This window comes from Anopheles aquasalis, chromosome 3 (assembly GCF_943734665.1).
Source record: "Anopheles aquasalis chromosome 3, idAnoAquaMG_Q_19, whole genome shotgun sequence".
In the NCBI taxonomy this organism is placed as follows: domain Eukaryota; kingdom Metazoa; phylum Arthropoda; class Insecta; order Diptera; family Culicidae; genus Anopheles; species Anopheles aquasalis.
The window spans coordinates 4,880,001-4,907,500 of NC_064878.1; the positions used below are offsets into that span (position 1 = coordinate 4,880,001).

General features: G+C 49.6%; 3 protein-coding genes across 7 annotated transcripts in view; 2 read left to right on the forward strand and 1 right to left on the reverse strand.

Moving 5' to 3' along the window:
• Positions 1 to 27,500, reverse strand: part of LOC126575709 (teneurin-m) — a 471,232-nt gene that overhangs the window by 371,924 nt on the left and 71,808 nt on the right. The window lies entirely within an intron of this gene.
• LOC126575718 (chitinase-like protein 3) lies at positions 23,444 to 25,677 on the forward strand. Its single transcript, XM_050236562.1, has 4 exons — positions 23,444 to 23,686; positions 24,061 to 24,719; positions 24,781 to 25,463; positions 25,542 to 25,677. Exons 1-4 carry the CDS (start codon positions 23,623 to 23,625, stop codon positions 25,636 to 25,638), a joined length of 1,503 nt encoding a protein of 500 aa, XP_050092519.1. The 5' UTR covers positions 23,444 to 23,622; the 3' UTR covers positions 25,639 to 25,677.
• LOC126575719 (probable chitinase 10) lies at positions 26,442 to 27,452 on the forward strand. Its single transcript, XM_050236563.1, has 2 exons — positions 26,442 to 27,185; positions 27,256 to 27,452. Exons 1-2 carry the CDS (start codon positions 26,452 to 26,454, stop codon positions 27,350 to 27,352), a joined length of 831 nt encoding a protein of 276 aa, XP_050092520.1. The 5' UTR covers positions 26,442 to 26,451; the 3' UTR covers positions 27,353 to 27,452.

Consider the following 27,500-nt stretch of genomic DNA (forward strand, 5'->3'; position numbering starts at 1 on the left):
TTGTTTGCCTTTGGCCTTGCGCAGCATCAACCAAGTTTCTTAAAGAACTCGAGAGTTTCAAATTGCCATATCTAAAAGTAAGATTTCGTCCTAAAATCCTCCCCTTCGAGCTCGTCTATCTTGAGTCAGTAGCTCCCAGTGGAGTTTGCAATTCCTGGAACCAAATAAAGGTAGAAAATGATTCACTCGCTCCAAACTGTGCTGCTGCTGCTGCACCTGACGTTCCTGACAGACACATTCGACTTTTCTTTGTGGTTAACCGAGTGGCTGGAAGGGTTAAAAGTTCTTTTCCCCTCGAAGCACACCAGTGGCAAGTAGCGCGAGTGCATCGCTAGAGCTCGCCCGCAGCAACGACCTGTCACTGGCCAGCCCTGGATGTCGACTGCTCGGCTTAGAGGCTCTGGCTAAGAACGCAAAGCAGCAGCAAGAAGTCAGAAATGGGAAACCGAGGATCAGCATCCCACCATCATCACCGTCAGCTGACCGCAGAGGGTAGCGGAAGTGTCTCTCTGGTTTGGCTGGCTGGTCAGACTTAAAGGCGAACACCTTTCTGACCACTGCTCTTCGGTCCCGCAGGACACCCTTGGTTCGGTTTGTCGTCGTTGTAGAAAAGGGGAAGCGGGAAAAATCACGGCAACAGCAAGGCCGATGGAGAAGGTGGCGATGGAAGGAAGTGAAGCGATCCATCCGAGATCCGTGGGTTAGGGGAGATGCGTACACTCCGGTGTTCCGGTGTTCCGGCGTCTTTTGTGCCGGTGCACTGATGCAGGCAAATTGCACCTCCCCAAACCCCCCCAAAAAAAACCACAGTTCCGCACTTCCGTTCTCTCGCTGGTCGGTCCTGCCACTCACCTGGCTCCTGGCACCGCGGTGCCACTGCACACTCCATTAATATTCATTAAAAGGTGAAAGAAAAACTTTTCATCCGAGTCCCCGGGTCCCCTCTTTCGCTGCTCTAGGTGGAAGAGTTCTTCGCCTTCGCCTTGCGTCGTGACTTTCGAACGCGCAATCCGGGGGACCTCCAGGACCAAGGTGAGGATAATGAAAAAAAGAGAGAGCGAGAAAAAGAGAGAAAAAAATTGCGCACTTTGGCTGCGCTCTGGAAGAACAAAGGGGTCCGAAACCACCCACCATCCACCCCCGGGGGCGGGGTGGTCTTAGGGAAATGCGAAATGACAGCGCAAAAGAGTTGCTTCCGGTGATGGGATTTCCATACTTTGCGCGCCACTCACTGCCCAACGCCCATCCCCGACTCTTCCGGATCTCCGTTTTCCCGCTCCGAAGATGATAAATCTTGGAAGGAAGCAAGGAAAGCATCCTGTATTTGGTCAGGTGACAGAGCAGTAGTGGTAGAGGAGTGCCATAAAAAGCGGTGTCTGCAATGACCTGACGTTGATTTACCGTTTCGCAGCGCATGTTGCACTGTACTGGCGAGATAGGACCGGGAAAAAAGAGATCCTCTTGAGCTGGGAATGGCGAGAATTTCAAAACCAACAACAGAAGGAACAGCAGATGAAGATTCCATTAACAACAACATCGTCTTCGTCTTCGTCACTAAATGGTTGCCCCCTCACGATTGTCCCACAACAGAGTCTCGGCTTCCCCTTTCCGATTGCATTTCGTTTGATCCCCCAGAACGGCTCCTCGTAATGATCAATAGCGAAGCGAGACCCGTTCTCGTTCTGCTCTATTATCGTCCAAATGTTCCAGAGTTCTGCCAGAACGACGCTAACAATTTGTATCCCCAACTCTCTCTCCTTTTCCCAACTAACGCACACAATTGCCCTGCTCCCGGTTGGTGGCGAGAATTCCGGTTCTGAGCGACCGCGCTCCCGATACCACATCCGTTTTTCCCGGCCACGCGCAGTGGCTGTGCATTGATACGAAATAAATCGAACGTCTGTTTTGGTTAAAGACATCATTATTTTGAGTTCTGCAAGCGTGAAACGGCTCCCCCCCTATTTCCACCACCACTGGGAGGAAAGACTGGCACTAGGCGCACCGTTAACCGAAGAGGATTAACGCGCAGGATCAACCCCAAAAAGGGGGCGAAGGAGGAACTGCTGGTTCTTTGTCGACTGCAAATGTGAACAAATTATGCCACCTACCGACCAGGGGGAGTACCACGCACACATATGGATGCTTGGAAGATTTTATTCTACGTCTTTGCGGGGTTGTAGATAGTAGTGCATGATCCCAGGACTCGCTTTACGGAATCGACGAAGAGCAGAGAGATAGAGCATCATTTTGGGACAAAAAGTGGGGAACGAATGAATACTCTTATGCGTCGTTCTTTCTATTTTCCCGTTCCAATACTAGGGCGGGAGAGAAATTGAATAGAAATGAGGTGAAAATGGGCATGTAGTTTTTTCCATTTCTTTCCGCCCTTCCACATGTCCCCCAATTGCTTTTATTTCTTTTTATCATCCAGGATGATTTTCCCGGGAGGGGCTAAGGGATGATTGCGAGCGAATTCTTTTCATCCCACCAAGATGAAGATTCATTTGATAGAAAGGAAAATATTTGCCTATTATTCGTCATTTTCTTTTGCTTCATCATTGCGCCTCGTGCCACTAGTGGTATGATAGAAAATAGAATAAGAACGGAATGGTAAAGGGAGAGGGCGGTCTGCTCTCTTCTTCAAATTAAACATTCTATCGATGACGTCGTTGCTCACCTTTCAATTGATTTGTTGCTTTCAACTTCAATTGCCCATCAACTGCTCGCCACCTGTTAAAAGTCGATCCAAGCATGGCTAACTCGATGGCAAATGGTTAACCATTATGAATCAATCCAAGTGAGCTGACATTCGTGCCGTGCAGACATCGCTTCTCGGTTTCACGACAACTCACCATCGAAGAAAGCAATCACGATTCTACAGGTCAACAACATTATTTCATGGATTCCAACTATTGCCGTACTTTTCGCGCCCATTCCATGCCAAAATCGTGTGACACAACCCGGGCCAAATGCTTAAAATCAACCAAAAATACAAAGAATGTCCATAAAATCAACAGCTAGAAGTGGCGTCGAACCTCGGATTCATGCCGCCAACGGAAAATCACTGCCATCGTGCTGCTGCCACGCTGCTCCCGGAAGTGTTGGTATGTAAAAGCCCCGGGAACTAAAAGTACCACCAAACCGGAGTGCCAGCATACCACACGGAAGCACACTAGATTGTAGGTCAGCACCACCACCGCCGAAAAACCACCTACAATGTTGTTCCGGTTTTTTTGGTTTTTTTTGCTTCGATACTTCTCCTTTTATTTTGGAAAATCCCAAAAGCAATTCCGCATACGAGGTAACGAGCCACCTGGAGGCTAGAGAGGTGTAGCAGCGGCAATGTGGCAATGGTTCGGTGCGGTTCGGTTCGGTCGGTCGGTTGCTTCTGTTATTTACCAAGCGAATTAAAACAATCATCTCGCGTGATTTGGCTAAATTTGTTACATTTTGCCCCGCGGGGTGGGAGGAGAAGGTGTTGCCTTGCTTTTTTGCTGAAGGAAAACTCGTGTGGCAGCCAGGTTGTGGTCCGGAGAGTTCCGTAGGAATGCTTGTGTCTCGGTGGAATATGAATACTAAATAGCCTGTTGTGTTCGAGGTTGATGGCGAGGTGGTGGCTGTCAATAGTGTCCAAGCGGCGGAATATGAGAACTCTGCAGAACTCTGTTTGGATTGTTCTATGCTCGAGAGACTTTTGGTGGAGAGAGCTGCTCCCTTGGTACAGATTGAAACAGTCGTTCTATTTTAGATTATGAGCTGTTTGTACTTTGCTTTCGTTCGGTGATTGTGGCCAGCAGTAGCGTGGATAATCTGGTTAGAGAACGGGATCGGGAATAAGTTAGGACGTTCCGAAAGGTTTTCCTTTTTTTTGTTGTATCATAAGGATGTTACAGTATGTAGCATGCATTGTATTTACTCTCTTTGTCCTTGCTATTCCCTTTTCTCAACAATTCGTCATCGTGTGAAAGGCAACACGGTAGCACCGTGCCACCAGCAGGACATCACACAGAACGTCTCCAGCGCTCACCGAGGGATACTGGGCAGCACAAAAGTGTCAGGAAATAATTTCCAGTTAATATATCTCCCCTGCTTGACATCCTCATTATTTTCAGACTTCCCGTGGACGTGTACCGGACGGTCGCCTTGGCCACCTGGATCGCCGGAAGAGTGCGAACACAAAAAAAAACTCTCCAACTCAGCGTGAAACCGGACCATCCCCCGGGTGGTGCGCTAACCGTCTCAGCTCATCCGACACCCACCCACATGCATGCATACCACCCGAAGAGATGGGAAATGAATTACAATAAAGTGATCTATAGCGTTGGCAGCGGTTGGGCGCGCGCTTCTCGACCCAGTGGTTGTCCCTTTGATGAGGATCCCTTCTTCCTGGTCCGGGTGTGTGGATGTCCTTCTGGGAAGGACACTTGCGCACAGCATGCTGTGACAGGACAGAAGAGTCGGGAGTTCAGCCCAAATTGCCCTCATGATGAAGAGAGGGTGGCCCCAGGATTCCCACTCCTTCCGGGCCTGCTCCACACGAGATAATGGGCCAACGGAGGTGCTCCCGGTCGGTGCTCAACCGATTGCATACCTTTCAGACGTGCGAGCGAAAGCGAGAATTGGGCGTAATGGACAGGGACTATTAATCAATAGCCCTCTCCGCTGCTCCGATTGTAGCTGAGATGAGGGTTAGTAATGTTCGATTGTGGAAATGACTAAAAAAAAGAACAAACTACTCGAAATAAGAGTACCATCGATCGATTGCAAATGTTTAAAAGGGGGAAGGTACCTGACGAAGCAATTACAAGGGAGTCACTTTAATGTCGGGAAATATTCATCACTTCACCTCGAACGCCACGGAGCATCGTCTGGCGTATCTGGCGGCACCAAAGCGACACAAATCAAGGATGACATCGAATACTTAGGGTCATTAAGATGGTCTCGCCACGCGCCCCATCAGTTCCTCTCCGTTCTCCTACCGGCAGGATAAAAAATGTTTCCCCACGGAAGACCCACACATTCCAGCACGAGGAACCGGAAAAGTGGGAAAAAAGTAACGGAATCGCTACCAGAAGCATGTCCCGGACTCGTAAAACGAATCGACAGGAAAGCATAAAGGAAAGAATTCCCCCCGGGGGGGGGGAGGTGGGGAGGTCAGAAAGCAGCAACAACAAAAAAGATAGAAAAATCAGGAAATCGACATCTCGTGGAGTGGAGGAAGTGTCGATGTGTCCGAAGCTTAACTTGTTCGCTCGCTCTCGGCGCTCTCCGTCTCCGACGGGAACAGGACTGCACTTGTTATTAATGACCCGTCTATGTAAATATTTCGCTACTCAACACGGCAGAAGGGAAAGGACGCGTCTCGGCCGTCCTTTTGCCATTCCACTTCAGGGCATTCCAGACGCCGTTCCTTCTTTTCGCCGCCATTTGTAACGTGATGGCGTGGCTTGGTGTATGTGATTTTGGCCGCAACTGTTTTTCCTTTTTTCTAGCTTCAGTTTACGAGATTCTGGCATTTTTTTTACGGTTTGCTTTCGTTTGGCCCCTGCATCGCCCACACGCGGTGTCTAGACAATCACCCGGGGAGATGTCGATTCCGCCAAAAAGGAATGACACGAGTGTGCGCCATCCTTGTCGTCGTGCGATCCAAGGGAAATATTTGGATACTTGATGAGGAAGGAGTGCTTTGATTTCGAGACAAATTACGGGCCAATGTTTCATGTCCTTCGTGGCCGACGAGGAGTTTCTCTGTTTTTTTTTTGTTGTCGCATGGTTTGCGACAAAGTAGCCACTGGTATATCCGCTGTTTGCAAACGGATTTTTCATAGAATTTCATGCTGTCGTTGGACACGAGGACTCATATTTCTACTCCAACTGGGTTGTCCTTGATCCTTTTGATTCCTTTTCTGCCTGGAGTTTGCTGCTCTCTTTTGCAAATGTGGTCCTTGCGGATGAAAGCAGCGGTTGTCGGAAGGGTAACAGCAGTTCCGAATTGACGAAGGGAGTGGTTTGGTTTGATATTAAACATTCAGCACCTGAGCCTGACAGCGACGCCATGTTTAATATGCCAGCATCATTTTTAATTTTGAAAATCAATATTTAAATCCCCATGTCGGTCGGTCGGTCGGTTGATCGTGGGTTGGATGTTCCAACATATGGCGCCCACTCTCCCACACACCACCAACACAAACGTTTGCTCTCGTTGCCTGCAACATAAATCAATGAATACGGTAATCGGTCTTCGAGTGTGAAAGCGATTGACAGAACGCCTCTAAATATGTTATAAGGTTCAAATCAAAATCCTCTTTCTCCCTTTCTCTCTTTCACTGATGCTACGACGCCTACGACAGTCTCTCAGTGTCAGTTACGTAGGGTCACATCTGTAATCGATTACAGCGTAAAATTGGCTTCGGTGCGTCACTAGTTTGCGTCAGCTGCTGGCACGCTGTTGGGTTCCGTATCCTCGTTTTTGTTGCAGTTTGAATTTCAATCATGCGCCACGATCAAACGGTGATAGTACACAATGATGCATTTATGCTGCATGCAGTTTCTGTGTCAGCCTTTTCCTTTCAAGAGCTTCGAGATTAGGTTTGCATAAAATTTCGCTTCAAAGTCCACACGCATCGGATTGTTTCAGAGATTGCGAACAGAAACTGCATCCTTCTTTCTATTGCCTTTCGGTATTTTTCCGTGCATTTGTTGTCCTGCAAGTTCCTGCTGCACACCAAACGGAAGCGAAACCATTTATCACAAGTAACAAGGCAATTTCCTTTCGCTGATGATTGCAATTTGTTACATGAAAACGTTTGGAAAGGAAACGACGCTCTCCCAACGTACCGGGGGCTTTTAATCTCTCCTCTTTCACCGTCGAATGCCGTCTCGATATGCGCACGTGTTGCGATGGCAGCATAATGTTGGTTCAATAGACCTCCGCCACAGTCACAGCAAAAGTACGTGGTGCAAGTGTAAATTACACGTCTTAAGCCATGCAAAGCAGCCAGGCAGGCGTAACTGGAACCCGGGTTCACGGTTTCCCCGTTACCGAAACACGAAACGCAGCACACGGGACCAACGGTGCAATTTGGTCGCGCCTTTACACTGAAATGAAGCAATCGAAAAACCGAGTGGACGGTGGCGGTGGTGGTGGCCAACGGAAAACCGGAAGCCACTTATTTTATAATTCACAAGTGTACAAGTGTTAATTTTAGAAACGCACCAGCCGCCGGGCCCTGACGATCGATATGTGAAAGGATCATGTAGCGGTGTGGAGTCTCGCTCTGTTGTATGGTTTCTCGGCTTGGTTCCGATCCTTCCCCGTGGGCCTGGTCAGCCATGGACCAGGGCAGTAAGCTAGTTAAGGGGTCATGATTGCATGAGTGGAACGCATAACGGATAGTGATCACATTTCGTGCCGCTACCGAGATACCGAAGGCAGCGGCTAAGCAACATGATTTATAAGTGTAATCAGTGCACTTTGCCCACGCTCCCTCGGCATTTGCATGGCGTGTTAAAGTGGAGGATCCATTGCAATGGTCGCTGACGCTTTAAGCGGATTTGTGAAGAAAGGTGAAAAAAAATGTGTTACAAGAAGCGAACGCACCCGCGAACAATAAGCGAAATGAACGATATGGCTGTTCGTTGGGCATGAATCTCTTTTTATTAGGTGTGGCCATCCCACCAGCAGCCCCTGGAACCTCCAAAATTGGATTGCTGTAACAGAGCAATAGACACCCAATATTGAGAGATCCGCTAGACACGTCTGTGCTGGTTTACTGGTAGCTCTAAACCACAACCATCGCGGGAGGAGAAAAATCTCTCGCCCGCACTGGCAATGAATCTGTAATCACCGATGCACCAACAGGAGTTCCTGTTGGTGGGAGCCAGGAATGCAACCACCCAGGACGATGCACCGGCAATAACTTTCACCGAAAAGCTGCTACTGAGCTGTACACCGCAGCGTAACCATTCTACAAACGCTGGAAAGAGCAACAAAAACAACCGAAATGTTCCGTTGTAAATCGGGAGCCTTTGCTACTGTGGATGCTGGTGGTACTACGAGCCGGTGTTTAGTTCCAGCATGCTCTGATGGAGTGTTACATGTGTTTAGAGCTTCCAGGAATCGAGTAAAAACCAGAGAGTGTTATTTGAATGATAGTTTTCGCACCTGAACACCTCAGTGGAGCTGTGAGCGATGGCTAATTCCATGGCTACAGCCCTGTATGATGGTGGAGGATACACGAGGATGTATTTTACGGATGTAGTCAGTGTTTTATGAGGTACATCCAAGTGATGATCGAGTTGTTAATTCGATTAGATTTTTTTCCCAGCTATTAAATAGCTTTTTGATCGTTTACCATTAAACACATTAGTTGCATAGGTCCATAACATCCAATCTAATGCTCACTGAAGGTACTTCTATCTCCAGTCATTCGATGAAATCAAGACTGTAATGGGACTGTAATGCTTGCTGTTCAGATGGGGGAAAAGTAGAAGAAAAAAAAAAGCCAATCGATAATAGACGAGCCAATCGAGACGGATGGAGAGCAGGTCCCCTTATTTGTACACCTCTTCCATACCAACTACCAAACGCAACCCCTTTCCGAGGGAGACACCGAGTGGCGACCATCGACCACCACCGGAAAAAAGGGGTTTATGCGTGATCGTAAAAATCATTGAAATAGGATTGAGCACTCAATAAGATTAGTGTGCGCGCTGGGTCGTGCACTGGTGCACATTACTGGTAACGCATTATGTTTATGGTTTCATTTAGTTCACTCCATCGCCACTCCACACCACACCACGGAACACTAGTACGGAGTTGACTTACGAGTCCTTCCAAATAGCGAAAGTACGTCACAACCAGGTAGAAATGGAAAAGGACTCGTGAGGAAAGGGGAGGATCATAAACATAAATCACGGTACTTTATAACGGGCTCAGCGCTACTCCTCGATATCCCCCCGCGTTCGGTCCCGGGGGCTCTTTAATAATTCCAATCCAATAGCCCCCCCCCCCCCCTCCTGCTGGCTCCTGTTTCGAGGACTGGCACACCACCAACCCTGTCAATCAAGCCTTGGGCTGTGAGGTCGCCGGAAAGCGTGAATGTTTTACATTTCCCACTCCCATTCCGCGTCAGCGTCAAAAGTGAAGGCGCAACATATGTGGCGCCTCTGGAACGAGCAAGCGTGCAAGAGATCGTTAGTGTGTCTTATCCCCGGCCATGGAACGTGTCACAGACAGGGCGTAGCAGGCCAACAGAAGCCACAGCGCTACATCCGCAAATCTGGACAACCAGCCGTGTAACCGCGCCCGAGCTGCCGGGCGGCTGACTGGCGCTTGTTCCGCCCTCCCCCCGGTGGCTTGATTTACTGCTGAATCGGCCAGTATGCTTCCCGGGACGTGTGGGATGTGAGGAGGAAGTGATTTAGTCTCGCATCGGCTGGAGAGAAAACGGAGAGGAACTTTTGCCTCCATTCGTGTGTCTTCCGGAGTAGGCCTTGCTCGGTACGTATCTTCCGGCCGTTCACCGAGCGAGCGAGCGTTGATTGTTGATCATCAGCAATACCGGCTGGCTTCCCGGGAGTGTCAGAATGTGCTGAAGCATCCAACACCAACAATCGGGTCATGCCGGTGTGCGTGTCCTTGTGTTTGTGTTGAGGCTGAGGAAGTGGCGAAAGTGCTTTGCTGCATTGTTAGCATAAACGGTTTGCTCCCAAAAGGAGAAAAGCGAGTGATATAACAGAAGGGAAGGAAAGGGAGATCATTTTGCTCGTCGACGAAATAAAATCATTAATCATTTACATGTCACACATTGCGTACAAGGACGTTCTGGCTGCCGTGCCAGCCGTGCCAACCCGGACCGGGGAGGGAATCGAAGGCATGAGGATGGATGGCATGAGCCACGCCACCCCGGGAGGAAGACACCACCTTCAAGGTAGAAAAGGAGCAGGACGGACGGTAGGGTAATTTTCCTTTCAACCCTTTTGCAGACCGTTTCATATCCTTTCTCGTTAGTGCTTGCGTTCTCTGCAACCACCGCGGTGCGCGGTAAAAGGTGAGTTACACACCACCGGCAAGCAATTCCCAAAACGAGTTACCGAGTTCCTCCCCATCCGCCTCTTGCCCAGCTACGGCCAATCAACGTCATCATCGTCATTGGGGAGAGGCGCTTGGGGTGAAGACAATTCCGCGAAAGTCAAAGAAGGTATCAAAGGAATTGAACTGTCAGGACACTAAATTGGTCGATTGAACGACGACGACGATGATGACGATGACGATGAAGCGACACAGACCCCCCCTCGCACGCAGTTTGTGATTCTGGAAGGAAGCCAGCCAGTTATTTCGGGCTTACATTGTCGCGCTGTGAGTCCTTAGAGTCGTTGGTTCCGCGGGGAGAAAGTTCGATTTAGCATGGTCCCCCGTTTTAGGTGTCGATCATGCTGCTTCTGACAGGCTTCTCCTTGCGGAGAGTGGGAGTAGTCGTCAGTCAAAGAGAGGTACAGTAAAGGTGTGAAGGGGTTAGCTCTCGATTTATCGATTATGTCATGTAGCTAATCCTCCCCCTCCGGGGTTGAGGGCATAGTTTGGGTGGATTTCATTTTAAGGAATGTAATACAGTGTAGTAAGCTATGTTTGTGGTTGTCTTTAGTTGTGTTAGGGAATGATTTTGAATAGTTGCACTTGCTGCAGCTGTTACTAGTGCGTCATTATTGATCTAGAGTTATAAAATGTTTTAATTTTATATCAATTATCAATTGAAGGTTTGGACACTATTCGCATCAATTTAGACAGCTGGATTTTTTATGATTGATCTATAAATCATCTAAAGCGTAATTTAACGTGTTTGTTTCTTGTGCGCCTTTATATTGCATTGGGCCTTTTCTAATTTAACAATTGGTAAGTTGGAATATATCTATAGGATAAAAAAAAATCGTCAATTTCGTATAGTTTCTATTGAAAATTCAAACTGCTTTGCTTTAGCTTAAGGTAAAATATCAATTTCCTTTCCTTTTCAAGTCCAAGAGTTAATGCAGAATGCAATAAACGCAAAGAACGTGATTCATTAATCCACCATAAACATTACCCCATATTTTACTTAGCTATTTTATTCACTATCCTTTCCCTTGCGTAGGTACAAAGGCTCTCTTCTTTCCCAAAAAAACGGTTCACAAGTTACTATACCAAAGCAAAAGCTGACGACCAGTTGACTCTACTCCAAACGAACAAGAAGAGAAACAAAAGAGCCAAACACTGTTGCCGGAACACTCATGTGAACATGTCGCGAAATGTATCGTTACACAAACCGAACTCAACCGAAACACTAGCAGCAGCAGCAACAGCAGCAGCAAAAAGCTCGCTCTTGGTGGACCCGTTCGTGTCCGAGGCGAAAAGCTCGCGCAAATATTTGCGGATAATATTGTTGGCCGAGTTTGATAAATCTTGACGGGCGCTGGTTGGCAGCTTTCCTGTTTAACTTCTCGTCGCTTCTCTCTCTCTCTCTTACCAGGCCAGGCCAACAAGTGGAAACAGCTACCGGTCCCGAGGTTCCGTCTCACCATTGCACCTCCTTCGGGGCTGCGATGCCGTTTTGTTTGATTTGTTTTCTTGGCTGCCCGATAATGGTAGCGGACGACTGGTAGCGTGTCCCAATGGTCGACACTAGGCACAAGGGAAAATATTAGTTCCCTTGTTGACCAGCAGCCGCGGTGGTTCGAACTTCGCGGACCACTCGAAACCACAGCGAACCAAGGGACCGCGCCGCGTAGGTTTTGTGGTCGGCAATGGTCGGTCCTAGCAGACCCACAAACGAGATGTAATAAATCCTACAACCAGTGGACCGATCTGCGAGGACTCACAACAAAAAGTCCGGTGCCCGAACGTCGCCACTTTGGACCAGAGGGATCCAGCCGGACAGACGGACAGGACGGACGGAATCCCCGGGAATCCAGATTCAATTGCGAACGCCTTGAAGATGGGGAGGAAGATCCTTGGAGATTTTACATATTATCCAATACGGGCGCTGGAGCTCAAGAATGTGCTGCTCTTGCAACCGGCATCAGCATCCAATCGACCTTCCGGACTTAGGTGGACGATAAATTCGATACACAAATAAAAGAACGTCCAGCTTGAGCCCTGTATGTGTGTGTTCAGGTACCTTCGTTACGTCCAGATCGCGCCGGCTGACCAGCCAACCAACCGGAAAAGCTAACGAAAAGACCATGCTCCATTCAATCTGCTCCAGCTCCTCTCCTGATGCTGCTGCTGCTGCCGATGCGAAGGGAATTAAAAGGACTGACCCAGGACCTGCGCTACATCCGGAGCATCTTCGCCGTGCTCCTCACCGGTGGAGCGCTCGTGGGGAAATTTTCCGCAGAAATCAATAAAAATTTATGATTCCATTCCAAAGTCGGACGTATGACGTCGTTACGTCGGATCGGATCGGATTCTTGTCCGGACACGCGGAGACATGAAACATATTGCTGGTGGCCCCCAGGACATGGTCATGTATTATGCAGTATTTGTTTAAAGGTTTAACAGCAACTGGTGTCCTGTTGAGTGACACTCATGCTATTCCGTGTGCTCGACAGCGTGCATGCTGCTGCTGATGGTGCTGCGATTACAAATGGAGGAATGGGGAGGAATTGAAAGCGCTACCCGTATTGATACAAATTGCCCGTTATGTTATGAATGATTGATCAGGAATCAATAGAAAAACGGGATTTTGCAGCATTTGTTTGTGCATCCAAGTGAAACGGAAACTGCATCGTGTGTTGCTGGTGTAATAATTGAGTAAAGAAGTGAGACTTAAGTGATAAATTCTGAGAAAGAGTGAGCAGGGACATCTTTAAAGATAGGGGATCGATATTCTTTAAGTCACATAACAAAAACCTTTATTTTACTCAAATGAAATCTGATCCAACAAAGAACCTACGCAATAAAATCGATCGCATCGCTTGGACTGATAAATTAATTCCCATCATCTACGCCGGTATGGCCCACCTCATCATCATCATCGTCAGCATCAGCATCAAGATTTTCCCACCCAGATAGCGAACGGCGCCCAAAAATTGTGCGTCATCCGCACACCGGTGACCGTAAATCCTGCTGCTGCCTTCGACATCAATTCGGCCAAGTACCTGCAATAATGATCTTATCGTTTCAATCACCTCCCAGGCGGTGGCCATTTTATGCTAAAAGGATCCACGTGGAAAGGAGAAGGGAAAGGACAGGCCGATAGTTATGTCACTCGCTTCACAATACCACCACCATCAAGCGATTCCATTCATTTAACTCAACCATATCCATGGTTATTTCCCATGGATTTCCTTTTGCGTCGTCGTCGTCGTCGTTGGTGTCGTCGTGGACCGCGAGCCACGGTAACCTACTTCCTGCCTCGCAGGATTCCAGCTGGCAAGGATCAAGGGCAGGCACCATTAGCGTTGAATAATGATTGTCAATGTCAGGCAGGGAGGACCATAGCGCCATAGCGACCATACGATGCTTCTTCTCATTCGCACTCGCGGTGGCTCCCGGGACATATTTTGCTCTTTTTTCCCTTTCCGGAGTGATCACCCCTTTTTTCCGGGGGGTTCCCTTTCTGTCGCCAAGTAAACTGTTTCTGTGTGTGCGTTTGTGGCGATAGTTTATTGTGTATTTATTCACCCATTTCTCCGGCACTTCCTGACTCACCGACCAACGGTTTGGTGTGGCTGGATGGCTACGGAGATTGAGCGCTGATTGGTAAACAAATGAGCCAAATAAATAAAATTGACGCTCTCAATGGCTCACTGGTTCACTGACGGTGCGACGTCGATATCCGGTTCCTACCGGTACGGCTCCCTCTCTTTTGGGTTGGTTTTGGGATGTAGAAGGTGGAGTGCTGGAAATATGAGCGCTGTCGAGTGGCTCCGTTATTTGTGTCCCATGCTTTGTGGTGGCCCGATCGATCGAGAGCACCAGGCTGAACAAAATCGGGAAAAGACACGTCGAAACATGTCGCTCCTCTGCTTCTGTTTGCACAGTTCGCCCGTCGGAGACACCTTTTTTGCCGGGGATTGTGGCATGCAATAAATATGAAAACCGAATCGACTGCGACTGGGATGGAAGGAAGGAAGGAAAAAGCTGCATTCTTTCGTTCAACTTCTCAATTACTCAATCCCGGGGATTCTCGGCGGCAAAAACGCTCCCCCAAAAACTGCACGCGTTCTATCGCGCCAAGTTTTGCGGAACTGCGTCCAATGAATTCGCATCGCATAAGCAATGTTTTATGTCGCCAGCCGGTGGCGTGCATTACGTTGTGTAACAAAACCCCAAAATCGATTCCCCTGGCAGTTTTGAAAGGTTACAACGAATCGAGGGAATGACCAGATGGCCCCAGGAATTGGCAGCAGGAATTCTTTTTGTTCCGAGCCGAATACCGGATGCAGCGATGTCTCGAGCGATTGCATCACTGCAACGGTATTGCGTCGCGCAAAATGCATCGCGACATTCGGACAAAACCCGGAAATATCCCGTCTGTTTTGTCCAGACTGACCCCGTAGCCCCACCGGGGAATTTCTCATCGAAGATCATTTTAAGGGAGGGAACTTCCGGAAGAGTTCATTGAGTTCGCCACCGAACGCTGTCGCCAACCGCCCAAGTCGAAGTCCATTTCATTATGATCGAGTCGAGAGAAAAAGTAAAAAAGGAAATTCCGGACTCGACGGCACCACGACCGACAGCCACCACGATACGGTAGCGACATAAAGGTGAAGATGGCGAGAAGCAGCAAAAACTCCAGCGAACGTCGCGAACGAACTATCGGATTTTGAGATTTCTTCTCTTCGCTTCTTTTTTTTTTTTTGGTGGGGTTTCGCTGGATTACTTTTTGGGATTTACTTTCTGGCAGACGTCAGCGCCACTGTCGTCTGCAGTTTATGGCTATACAGCACAGCATGCCAAGGATATGATGTCCCGATAAGTTGTTCCTTGATTGGTTTCAGTATCGCCATCGTGAATCCCGGGACCCGGACCGGGACCGGGAAAGTTGACAGCACAAAGTCCAAGTTTGATTTAAGCAGCCAAAAGCGGTAATTAGCGAAGCTATCGAGAGCTCTCTATTATCTCATTACACCGCTCCTTGTGTCTCGGATCGGAACAACAGAAATCAATCCTTCGTTCGATAGATGGGGGGGTCCATGGACTAAACGTCAAAAATCGGGAAAAACTTGGACAAGAGAGCAAGGTAAGCGAAACAGAGATAAAGAGAGAGGAATGGTTAACTAAATATCGTCCCAAGTGTCCAAGATTCCCAGCGAGAGCCACCGTTGGTCCTGCTGGTACCTACACTTTCAGGGTACAACAGAAAAAAAGGACAAAAAAAGGGAAAAGAGTCAGTCACCAAGTAATAGGATGAAAACCTGAAGCAGGATCCCCCGTACCGGCGCGATTGGACGCTGGTTTCTGTCCGGGAAGTTTTCCGGACGGATCCTTTCCACCGACATCCGAGACGGTAACTGCACAACAACAAAAGTGCAACAACTTTCAGGAGGCGCCTTGTAATGGAACAAAAACCTTTAGCTCTCGCTCTCTCAGTCTCTTCGTCTCTCTTTTTCTTGCGCTGAACACATTTTCCTAGCTAGCGGAAAAACCGAATCCAATAAAATTTTACCCTCACTCGTGTAGCTCCACCACTGGCCACGGCGGAAGCTGCAGAAGAAAGTATCCAATCCAATAAAATGTAACTAACATTTCTACATTACTTTTATGGCTTGCCGCAATGCTCCGGGACGCGTTCAATAGCGCGCGCGCTCGCTGCAGTGTGGTACCAGCAGGGTGGTGCAGTGCAGACACTGGCTAGCTCGCTCGGAAGCTCGGTGGCCAGCAGCAACAACACAGCATTTACCGTCCTCATCGTGCTTTCCGCACCCATCCCGGTGCTAGCTCATTTTTCGGACAACTAACGTCAAATTAGAGACGGGGAAAAAGTTTTCCCCGCATCTTTTCTTTCTCTTTCCGCATGTTTTTCCCGCGCCAGCGTATCGGTCAAAAGTATTTACTAGCGAGCGGCTACATTGTTCCTTGGTGGTCTACAAACGGGCTTCTGGCAGCGGCCGTTGTGGCTTCTGTGCGGCCACGGTGTGGTATTCATTACAGTTTTATTAACTCAACGGCAACAATCTATATTATATAGAAACATTTACAGTTTCTTCTTCTGCAACTTTGTGTTGTGGACGGCGCAACCCGGGACCAGGAATGTCCGTCGGAAAGTTTTGAGACAATTTTTGGTTCGCTCCCGTACGTACTAACTACTTGCTTCCGGTATGCTTCCCGTCCAACTAGGACACGTGACGGTTGTTAGCGTCGTCGCAGCTCGACGCGAAATCAATCAGTTTGCGTTTAATCGAACCTGGTTCCTCACTTTGAAGGAGAAGAGTGGAAAGAAGAGAGAGGAGGGTTGAGCTGTCACGTCGCGGAATGGAACTGCTGGTGAAATTTCAATCAACTGATTCGAAGCGATAGTTGGATTCGTTATTAATATTTTCGCAAACGCCACAACAGCAACGGAACTGTACGCTTCGTGTGTGAGGAGGCCCTCCGGAATGTCCTCTCCTCTTCCTCTGGTGCCGAAATTTTAAACGGAACGGAAGTACAAGCCTGATTGGTTGTTAGAAACGCGCCGTGCTGCTGCTGCTGCTGCTAGTGCCCTCCTCTACTCAAGTGGCTGACAGGTTCAATTTTCACGGTCGGCGAACGTGATTTCGCAAATAACCGGAACCATTTTCGGGAACCTCCTCGGGGTAGCCTAGGCGCACCACGTGGCCACACTGGTTTCGCACACGCATATTGCGCGAATATGTCACGACTCGACCCGGTAGCGCACCCCTTTCGCAGTTTAGAACGGTTCCCTGTTCTTTTTTTTTCTCATTTTTGTTGCCCTGCACTGGCTCTAAACTGCTGTTCTACCCTCTCGTCGTGCCCGGTGATTGATAGATTGAGTGGAACTGAGGGAGAATCACGCGCCACGAATGTCGATGGTGTGAACGATGGCAGGATGGCGCATACATAAGGACTCCGGAGTTGAGCCCGGAGTGTTCCGTGAGGGTCCTCGGACAAATTAGTCATCACCATCCCCCAGGTGCCCCCCGGGCGGAATGGGTTCCGAGTGGTGCGCTCAAGTGACGCACCACAGGACACAGCTCTCGAGAACACTTTAAAAATAGGCTTCGCATGGACTCGAACTCAATTAGAGGCTGTAAACCAATTGGAAGGCCGGCCAACTTGGATGTTATTAAGAGGAGGACCACCATTTCGCTTTCGAATTCTTCGCGACGTATTTCTTATCTCGCAACACCACAGCAGACCGTAAGTTGGTCCATTCCGGATGCTAATTTCGTTGTTGTCCTGGGCCCCACGCCAGCCGCCGCCACGTGTAATGACGTGTCAGCGCGCTTAACCGCTCCATCACCGATCCATCATCCCCTCCAGGGCGGCAGTAAGGCGAATTAGAGGATGCTTTCCTTCCGCTGCCGAAGAAGATGGTGCGTCAAAACCGCGTGATGGCCACGGTCCGCGTAATAAACGCCAGCGAGGAGTCGTCTCTAGGGAGAAGGAACGGCGTCTTGGGCCAAAAATCACGCCAACTGGGGAGGAAGGGCGTCACCGTTTTTGGCCTGCTCAGCTGTTTGTCCTCCGGCTCATTAATCATCCTGCCCTGGCGCAGCGTCGTTCTGTGCGTTATCAGAGCGCTCGGAGAGAGAGATTAGCTACATTTAGGCGACGAGGTGGCTACGCAATCACCGTAAGGGGACACCCTCGTCGCCGGAGGAATCATTTCACATTTAAAATTGATTACATTCCCGCGCTCCCGCTGCCCCCGGTGCAGTGTCAGCAGAATCTTGCGGCTCTCTTCTCTCAACCTTCTCTGCCTTCCAAGACAGACCTCGGAGGGTGTCAAGATTTCATTTCGAGGGTATGTATGTGTGCGGTGCTTAGCGCATACCAGAATGCTAATACCTCACTCTAGGTGGCCGGGGCTGGGCAATTCATTACAGTAAAAGTGACTTTTCGGTTCAGTTAATATTCATCGTTTTGGGGGAATGGAATTGCTTCTCGTTGAATTTGCCGTTGGTTTATGCTAACTCAGCAGCAGACGATTACGCAATTTTAATGTCCTTTTTGCGGGTTGATTCTTTTTTCTATCGTCCACTTGAGCAAGGACAGTCAGTTCTCTTGAGGATTTTTCTTTAGTTGTACGAGAGCATTCATCTGAGCTATTGCCGATTGATTGATGCGCTGCTAATACTACGGAATCAATGTGGAAATTCTTCGAAAGTGTTATACAAATACGAATCATCATTTCAGCACTGTTCAGGAGCTCAAAACAAATATCACTTCCATTCTGTCATGCATTCTCTGCTACGGCTTCCGCACATTGCACTGATTGACAGCTCGTCTCGACTTGCACATCCTAAACCCCTTCCCTGATGCACGATTTTCCAAGAATAGACACTTCACACACTCTCTCTCTCCTCTCCACTCTGTAGATTTAACCTCAAGGCCTTGACGAGGACGCCGACGACGACGACGACGACGATAACAACGAATTTTCAATTTTCCTTCGCTCGAAAATTTGATAAATTTGCAAATCTTCACTCGTTCCAACGCATCCACGCGCAGTTCCATGTGTGTCTCCTCTGTATTTGTGTGTGTTGTTGTGTGTGGTAACGGGTTCTATTCCCCCTCCCTCGCTCCCCAGCACATCCTTAAAAAGGATACACACTAGCACTTGGACCCCACACCCCTGGACCCGGGAGGAGCTGAAGGAAAAGGTTCGTAAAATTTGAATAAATCGCTTTCGCCATCGCCCTCCGGGCTCTAAGTTCCCGGCACCGGCACCGGCACCAGCAGCAACCGGCCTGGGCCTCACAGAAGAAGAGCATTCCGAGCGGATTCGAAAAGAGAACGCAAAACGGCAAATCATTTCGTAATTTAGTTATGAATGTAAATATGGAACACGCCGAGGGGACGTGTAGAGGGATGATTGACAAACTTTCGGGCCATTCGACAGCCCTGCACCAGGAGCCACAACAACAACAACAACAACCGAGCAGCAGTGTTGGTGACATCGAATCCTCGAGGGTTCTTTCCTGCACGCCCACCGTGATTGTATGAGATTGTGCTGAGGGTGGAGGGAGGGAGAACTGGTTGCTGCTCAATGCACATACCGACGCATACAATGGACGCTCGTCGTACGCGCTCGGTTGGCCAACCGGAACACTGGAGCGCCAGGCGTTCTACGTTAAATTGATCGAAGAGCGAAAAACACATTCCTCATCGCATGCTGGCGTCCCGGTCGTTCGAGAATGCCTGGAGCGTCCTTCTTTTATCGATTGGCAAAGCGATCGAGCATTTCTCTTCCACGGGGGCAATTCTTTCTCAAGCGATCTCACAGGAATAGTGGCTGCAAGCGTATAAAAAGTGAAGAAAACTCTTTATCAGTATTTTCCTTAACTTCTTACATTCTTTTCTTTATGTAACTCTCTTTAAAAGTTCATGAAATCCAGCTTTAATAGGCCTCCGCTATAGCTGGGTGCTCTTGGTCAACTCATGGCCACATGGCAGCCAAGTGACACACGGTATCGCCTCGGTATCAATTTCACGCCTCAATTAGTTTTCATCTTCTTCACCACGCCATACCATCCACGAGGAAAATGCCATCAAGGACCAGCACCTCCACTATCCCTGCCGTTCCGCCAAGAAATTTCACAATTTTTCCCAGTTCGGGGCCCGACTTCACTCTCGAGGACTTCATGCATAAGGACATTCTCCATCGCACCCCGCTTCCCCCGAGGGGCATTCCTCAGCGAGCAGGAAATTCGATTTGCTCGCCGCCCGAGTCGCAAACATTTGCCAAATCACGGCACTGTGGCCCATTGTCAGTGGCCATGATGGCGTGTTGGTGGTGCGCGCACAATTACCATCGATGAGTTTCGGTTGTCGGCCACGGATTTGAATGTCCACTTTTTCCGTGGAAACAAAAATTAAAGAATATTCCGCAGCACAACTTTGTCCCTCCAGCATCAATGCTCCAGTTACAGCAGCAACTTTCGGAGCTGGAAAATACACGCGCGGGTGCCACTTGCAGCAGCCGATGGCACAAGGGAAAGAGCGATTTTTTTTCCCTTCTGTGGGGGAGAAAACTTTATGCGGATGAACTTTTGGGACCTAAATATGCCATCTGCAGTGGTCGCTTCCGTGCATTCGGTTGCCCTGGGGGTGCGTTGACCCAAATCATGAGACACGCTGGATGCCTAACCCTGTTGTAACTGGCGGATGGTCAATCTATTGACGTGGAATATCATCGTTACTTGGATTTTGTTATTCGTTTACGGAAGATGCGGTAATGTTTGACCATCTGTAAGGAACGTGGTTTTTTATATCTTTTACATTCTTCATTCAGTGATGTTTCTAATTTTAGACCTGAGTTGCGACGCGACAATGCTCCCCTGCTATCGAAACACCCTCAAACGAATGGTGCGTTGTTTACTCATACCAACAGATAGCGTCTTATCATGCCATGGCTAACCCAGACCGCACGTAACTACTTCACCTAACTTATCATTCGAGAAAAACAAAACCGCGGGGATTCCTCGCAATCCACTCATGTCGTGGCAAAACTTGCTTCCGATGGTATAGATGACTGAAGCAGCAGCAGCAGCAACAGCGATCCCAACAAACAAAGCGTCGCCTCATCTCGAACAATCTCGAAAATTCATAACACGACGGGATACACGATAGCGCACGAAAGATGTGCGATATGTATGCGCCAAACGACGAGCACTGTGGGAGACACCACCACCACAGGCTCGATCTCGATCGTGGTGATCTGAAGGAGCAGGTGAGCAGGACGAGTCACAACCGAGCATAACAACTATGCGACAAAACTTCAAAACTCGTTACAACCAACAAGTTGTGCCCATGATCCACACGCAGACAAGACACCGTGGAACACCCTGCGGGATGTGCCTGGGATTGGAAAAACTTAAAAATTTCCCTAACTCTGGCTTCTCCTTCAGCACCACCCACTGGCAATGATAAGGCATTGGTTTGAGGCCACCGGCATCGGCTTGGAGTAGGAGTTTTTCACGATGCGAGAAATGGCCACCACACAGAGACAGAGACAGGAAGGCAGAGCAGATACACACGACCAATTCCACGATCCTACGCTCCTGCGCTGGCATATCACTCAACCCGTTTTCACAAAACTTCACTCTAGCGCCCTTGCCCTCCAAGAAATCCCCCCACCCGCGGGGTGGTGCGAGATGTCGAGGCGACAAATTGGTGCGAAAGTTGGCCGTTTGGTGTTGCTGCGTCCACCAGGCAACCCGTAGTGTGGGTCTGATTGTTTATTCCAGACCGCAACACACCTTATTTCCCCTTTTTTTTCCCCTCTGGTTGTGTGGGAGAGCTGTTTGTCAGACTTTCATGTCGCACTCACACCGATCCGAACCGCAAAACAAGTTCTCCAGATATGCAACAAGGGGCCCACTGGAATGGCGCATGGAAGCCGATTGGTGGGGTAAAAGTTTGAAATATGATGCGCCCTGTACCTCACAGCAACGGGGGGAGGGGCAGTCTGTCTCGCAAGTTTCTTCTGCGAGCAACGGGCGAGAAAGAGGCGTCGAGGCGTTCCATTTACATACGCGACGCCTTCGCGTTGCTTATCGGCTTCGGATTCTCAATTTTGCTGCTGTCTTTCCGGTCGGGGATCATTTCGTTCGCCACCAGAGTGAAGAATGAGACAATTGCACGCACGGAAGTGCATCGTCTGGATGGCCCAGAAGTGGATCCAACCGATTAAAGGCCGCTTCCTTCTTATCACATTCTTTACGAGAGAGCTAGCGCCCCTGGCGGTTTCCTGGAAACGGCGCCTCAAATCTTGAAGAGCCAACTAGGATTATGATTGCTGACAGTAGGGGCTTAGCAACGGTGGCCCGGGGAATCCCCCTTAACGGAACATTACAATCTGCATCTGCAAAACCATGACCATGGTGGTGGTGGTCGCTGATGTGGTTGGCATTAACAGCAAAACAAGCGAACCAAGCGCCTTCCTGGAAACGGACGCGAAGGTAGACCGCCGGGCCGGTGGCTGGCGATGGCTTAGCGCTTTCAATGAGGCGCTTATACCGTCTGGCGGTTACCGGATGCTTTGCAGACTCTGATTCACTTACCTGAAACGAAACAAGGGAAGAGATAGAGAAAGAGAGATGAGTAAGTGTGATCGTTGTTTACAATGCAATTTAGTTTGGTCAGCGACAAGGCACAATATCGTTGCTTAGAATCGATTAACTCCAAACGGTTGATGAGCTAAAAAAAAAAAACAAGTGATGCTTCTCTCTATCGATTCCCTATCGACCCAGCGATGTATCGGGGTGGAAAATCATTTCAATACATCATCCTTAAAGCCACGCACACACTCGCGCACGCACGCACACAGAAGAAGACTGCAAATTGGAATCCAAATTTACGTGAATTCGGCTGGATTCGATTTAATCAGGGCACGTGCCGAACATGTGCCCCTGGGAGTTGCCCGCACCACGGTCGACGGTCGCCCAGGCCCTCCTGGGATCCAATTAGCGGGCATTAGCGGGCAGGGCGCCGGTTCCGGCGGGGTAGGGAAAAAGATTCTCCCTTCAGAAAAGGGGCCAGCCGGATGGGCTCAGCTGGTGGTGAGTTTTATGATTATGTTTTGCCTCGGAGGCACCGTACGGGCGCACACCGTAAACGCCGTCTCCTCGACGCTCGAGAGGCAAATTTGATTCCAATTTGCGATGCCAAGTCTCTGTGCCGAGCCGTGTACGGGGTTCGGATAAGGCTTTGAAGTGGTCGTGTATTGCATTCTGCAGCCGGTAACTGTGACGTAGCGCCACAATCTGTGCCCATGACATTCACGTTTTCTGTGTTTGTGACACCAGAAAGGTGAGAATCATCACTTCCGGTCCAGGTCCGGGGCTAGAAGTTGGTAGCAATTGGCCGCCCTGTGATGAGGTGATTCTGCAAAAGCCAGCTAGAACACACAAATCCAAGCGCTTATCTTGCGCCACCCAAATTGCCCTCCAAGATAGCGCGATAACACTATTTACCAAGCATATACCCCACCATACGCGGTGTGTTTGTTGGCCGGGGGTTTAAGACCCAAAAAAGAATGGCCAAAACCAGCCCGACTCGTCCCGGTTGCCAATTTGCGTATCATTTAGGACAACAGTGGGCGGTGGCGGTGAAGAGGGAGGGTGCTAGCGACCCGTTATCAGTACGCAGCATCACGCAGCGCCTGGGTTTTTGGTGAGGGGGGGCGCATCGAAGGTATAAAAACGATTCACGCAGCCATCGCAGACCGATGATCTGTAACCGTGCCACACTGGACGGTTGTTACTCAGACCTTGCGTTCCCGGAATTCCTGGTGGAGTGACCTTGCAGGTGCAGAAGCGTGTGAACAAACAAAGCAAAAAGAAAACCACTTGGCACCTATAGTGAATCAGTGTGTGCGCGTGTGTGCGCTTAAAAGAGAGGAAGCAAACGTGAAAGAAAGACAAAGAAACGAAAGTGATTGGAAATCAGCAGCAGGAGCAGCATTGCCGCCAAGCATGAGGGTTTTCCTGGTAGCTGGATTGCTGCTGATCAGCATATCCAGCCTGTACGCGGCCACTGGTACGGAGTAGCGAGTAATGAGCGTCACCGTCTACCTACCTTAAGAGCGTGTCCTCTAGCGAGGCGACGCGCGGCCTCTGTCAATCTGTCAATCGAAACTCGTTCCCGGGTGTCCATCATCCGCCGCAAGTGTTTTTTTTAAACCCAAGTGTTCCTGGTGCGCGTGTGATTTCACCGGAACTGAGGAAAGTGCACTACGAAACCAAACACAAAAAATCCGTCCCCGCTTCGCACTCGCTTGATCGCATTTCAATCACTGACTCGACGCGACGCGCGCCACTACTCGAGAGGCTGGAGATGATACCACACCATCCCCGGGATCGATTCATCAATCGTGTCTTCTTCTTTCTCTCCTTCTCTTTCTCTCTCGTTAGATCGTGTCGTGTGCTACTTTGGCAGCTGGGCTACCTATCGGACCGGGAATGGTAAGTTCGAGGTGGAGAACATCGATCCGACGCTGTGCACGCACATAGTCTACACGTTCGTCGGGCTGGACACAAAGGGCAATGTGAAGATACTGGACAGCTGGCTGGATGTGAGCCTCAACGGTTACTCCCGGTTCATGCAGCTGAAGCAACGCAATCCCGCAGTGAAGCTGTTCATAGCGATCGGTGGCTGGGGCGAGGGTTCGGCCACTTACTCCGCCATGGCCAACTCCGATCTGCTGCGCGCCGTTTTCGTTGAATCGAGCGTTGCTTTCGTCAAGCGGTACGGATTCGATGGGTTCGACATCGATTGGGAGTATCCGACATTGCGTGGCGGTGCATTCGAGGATCGTGTCGGTTTTATAAAACTGCTGCGTGATCTGAGGGCCCGCTTCGATCAGGAAGGGTTGCTGCTGTCCATCGCAACGGCCGCGACGAAAGATTACCTACAATCGGCGTACAATGTGCCGGAAATCAACAAGTACGTTCACTTCGTGAACCTGATGTCGTACGATATACATGCGTACTGGGATGGTCAGACGGGGGCGAATGCTCCGCTGTACGCGAACACCTGGGAGACGGGCTACACGACCAGTATGCTCAATGTGGTAAGTAAAAGAAGCGTCCATCGGTTGAAGCGTTGCAGTACATTCGCATTCTGTTACGCAGGATAACTGCGTACGGGCATGGATTGATGGAGGATTGGATCCGGCCAAGCTGAATCTGGGTGTCCCGGTGTTCGGTCACACCTTTAAGCTGTCCTCAACCAGTGATACGCGTGTCGGTGCACCCACGGTTGGGCCCGGTGATGCCGGACCGTACACACTGGAACCGGGCACGCTGTCCTATCTGGAGATTTGCGAAAAACTAAACACCGGTGGTTACACCACGGCCTGGCATGAGCAGCAACAGATACCGTACGCTTACAAGGGCAACCAGTGGATTTCGTACGATAATGCGAGATCGATCGCGCTCAAAGTGCAGTACGCCAAGCAGATGAAACTTGGTGGCGTTATGGTGTGGTCGATCGAGTCCGATGATGCGAAGGGAGTTTGCGGTGAAGGGGCAAATCCGATCACTAGCACCGTGTACAAGGAGGTGTTTGGATCGGGGGGCGCCACTACCACCACGACATCGAAACCGATTACCACCACGACAACGGCGAGACCAATCGTAACAACGACAACAACTGCGAGACCGATCACAACGACGGCCCCGATTAGCCAAACCACGACTACAGTGAGACCGGCGATAACTACAACCACACCGGCCACCAAACTGGTATGTCCTGCTTCCGGATTCCTCCGTGATCCCACCAACTGCGCCCAGTTCTATCAGTGCTATCCGGGACTGTAAGTTTACCAAGGAAATGAGTGCCTTCGAGGGTTTCATCTGCTCAACAATCGCCTGTTGTTCTCTTCTATTTCTAGTCCCATTCAAAGCATCTGGTTGCTGAAATGTCCACCGAATCTGCTCTTTAGCACAAAGGCCAACGTCTGCACGTACCCTTACCAGGCTGATTGCTAGTGCGCTCGGCCTTGGCACCCTCTCTAGGCTAAGTTAGGCTAATCTCTCGAATGATGCGTTCTACCTCCGAATAAAACCAAACCAAAGCCATCAACTCGCGTGTGTCTTTTAATTTGCTTCGTTAGTTGTAGGATTCCGCCATCTTGTCTCATTGCTTCTCTTGTGAGTAATGCCTTTAACCGATCCCCATCTTTTATTCCAGATAAAGTGTTCTGTTACTTTAACAACGCGGCCACATTCCGTGTGGGCAATGGTATGGTCACGGTTGATGACATCAATCCGGCCCTCTGCACTCACGTGGTCTACAACGCGATTACACTTACGTCAACCGGAACGATCCAGCTGCTGGACAGCTATACCGATGTCACCAATGGCGGGTTCCAGCGTTTGCTGGCACTTCGGAACAGCCACCCCGGAGTGGCATTCCTGATCGGTTGCGGTGGTGAAGAGACAAGCTCCAAGATGATATCGAAGGTGATGAGCACCGATGTGTTGCGCCGTGCAGCGATCTCGTCCATCATGAACTTCCTGCTGAATGAGTACCCGTTCGATGGGCTGGACTTTAACTGGCAGTATCCGGTGCTGAAAGGTGGTAATCCGGAGGATCGTTTCAATTTTGTTGCCTTCCTGAAGGAACTGACCGCTAATTTGCACATGTACAACCGAGAGTTGTCGCTCACTGTCGCACCAACCAGTGATTACTTCCGGTCGAGTTACGATGTACCGAGCATCGCACAGAACGTTGACTACATTAGCATCCAGGCGTTCGATCTGCACGCATTCTGGAGTGGCCGGACGGGCCATCAGGCACCGATGCATCCGCGAGGTGATGAGATAACTTCCTACGAAGCCGAACAGAACACGGACAGTATCGTGAGTGCGTGGCTAACGTCCGGTGCCCCAGCAGCAAAGCTTCTGCTCGGTGTTACGGCCAACGTTAACACGATCAAACTGCTTTCGGCATCGGAGAATGGAGTTGGTGCGCGTACAGCAGGACGGGGCAAGGGTGGTCCTTATACCCTCACCGAAGGTCTCCTATCCTACCTGGAGTTGTGTGAAGCGAAAGCAAAGGATGGCTGGGTCCCAATACTCGATCGCACACAGATGGCGTACTATGTGATCGCCGGTGATCAGTGGATGACGTACGATGATCCACGCATCATGGAACAGAAAGCATCGTACATTGTGTCGCGTGGACTGGGAGGAATGGCGCTGTTTAACGCTGAGAACGATGATGTACGGAATAACTGTCGTGGTGGTAGCTATCCGCTTCTGCGCAGCATTAATCAAGGTCTCAGCAGAAAAATTGAAGGTGATGAGGCGCTGAGTACAAGCACCACAACCACCACAACCACCACCACCACGCCGAGACCAGTGACAACTCCGACTACGAGAGTCACTACCACGACTACGCGAATGACGATCCCGATTACGACAACGAAAGCACCAACAACCACCGCCGTGACGTTTCCGCAATTCTGTCCAGACAATGGCTACTACGTCGATCCGTCCAACTGTGGCGTCTACTATCGTTGCATTCCCAAGGGGTAAGCTCCGTTGCATCAAAGCATGCACCTGTTATATTTGTTAACCTTTTGTTACCTTTCGCCCTGACAGCGTCTTCGTGAGTGTCTGGAAGTACACCTGCTCCCAAGGACTCTACTTCAACACGATCAAGCTACTCTGCGACAATCCGGCGAATGTCCGGTGCTAAACGCTGATAACAGAATGTTACTATTTGAGATTTGGGTTCCGCGCTCCAGGTACCCCTTAAAACCTCACTCATACTCCCTTCCTTCCTTCCTTTCCTCTTCTTATTTTTCCTTTCCTCACGCGGACTTTGGTTGCATAAAATAAAAGTA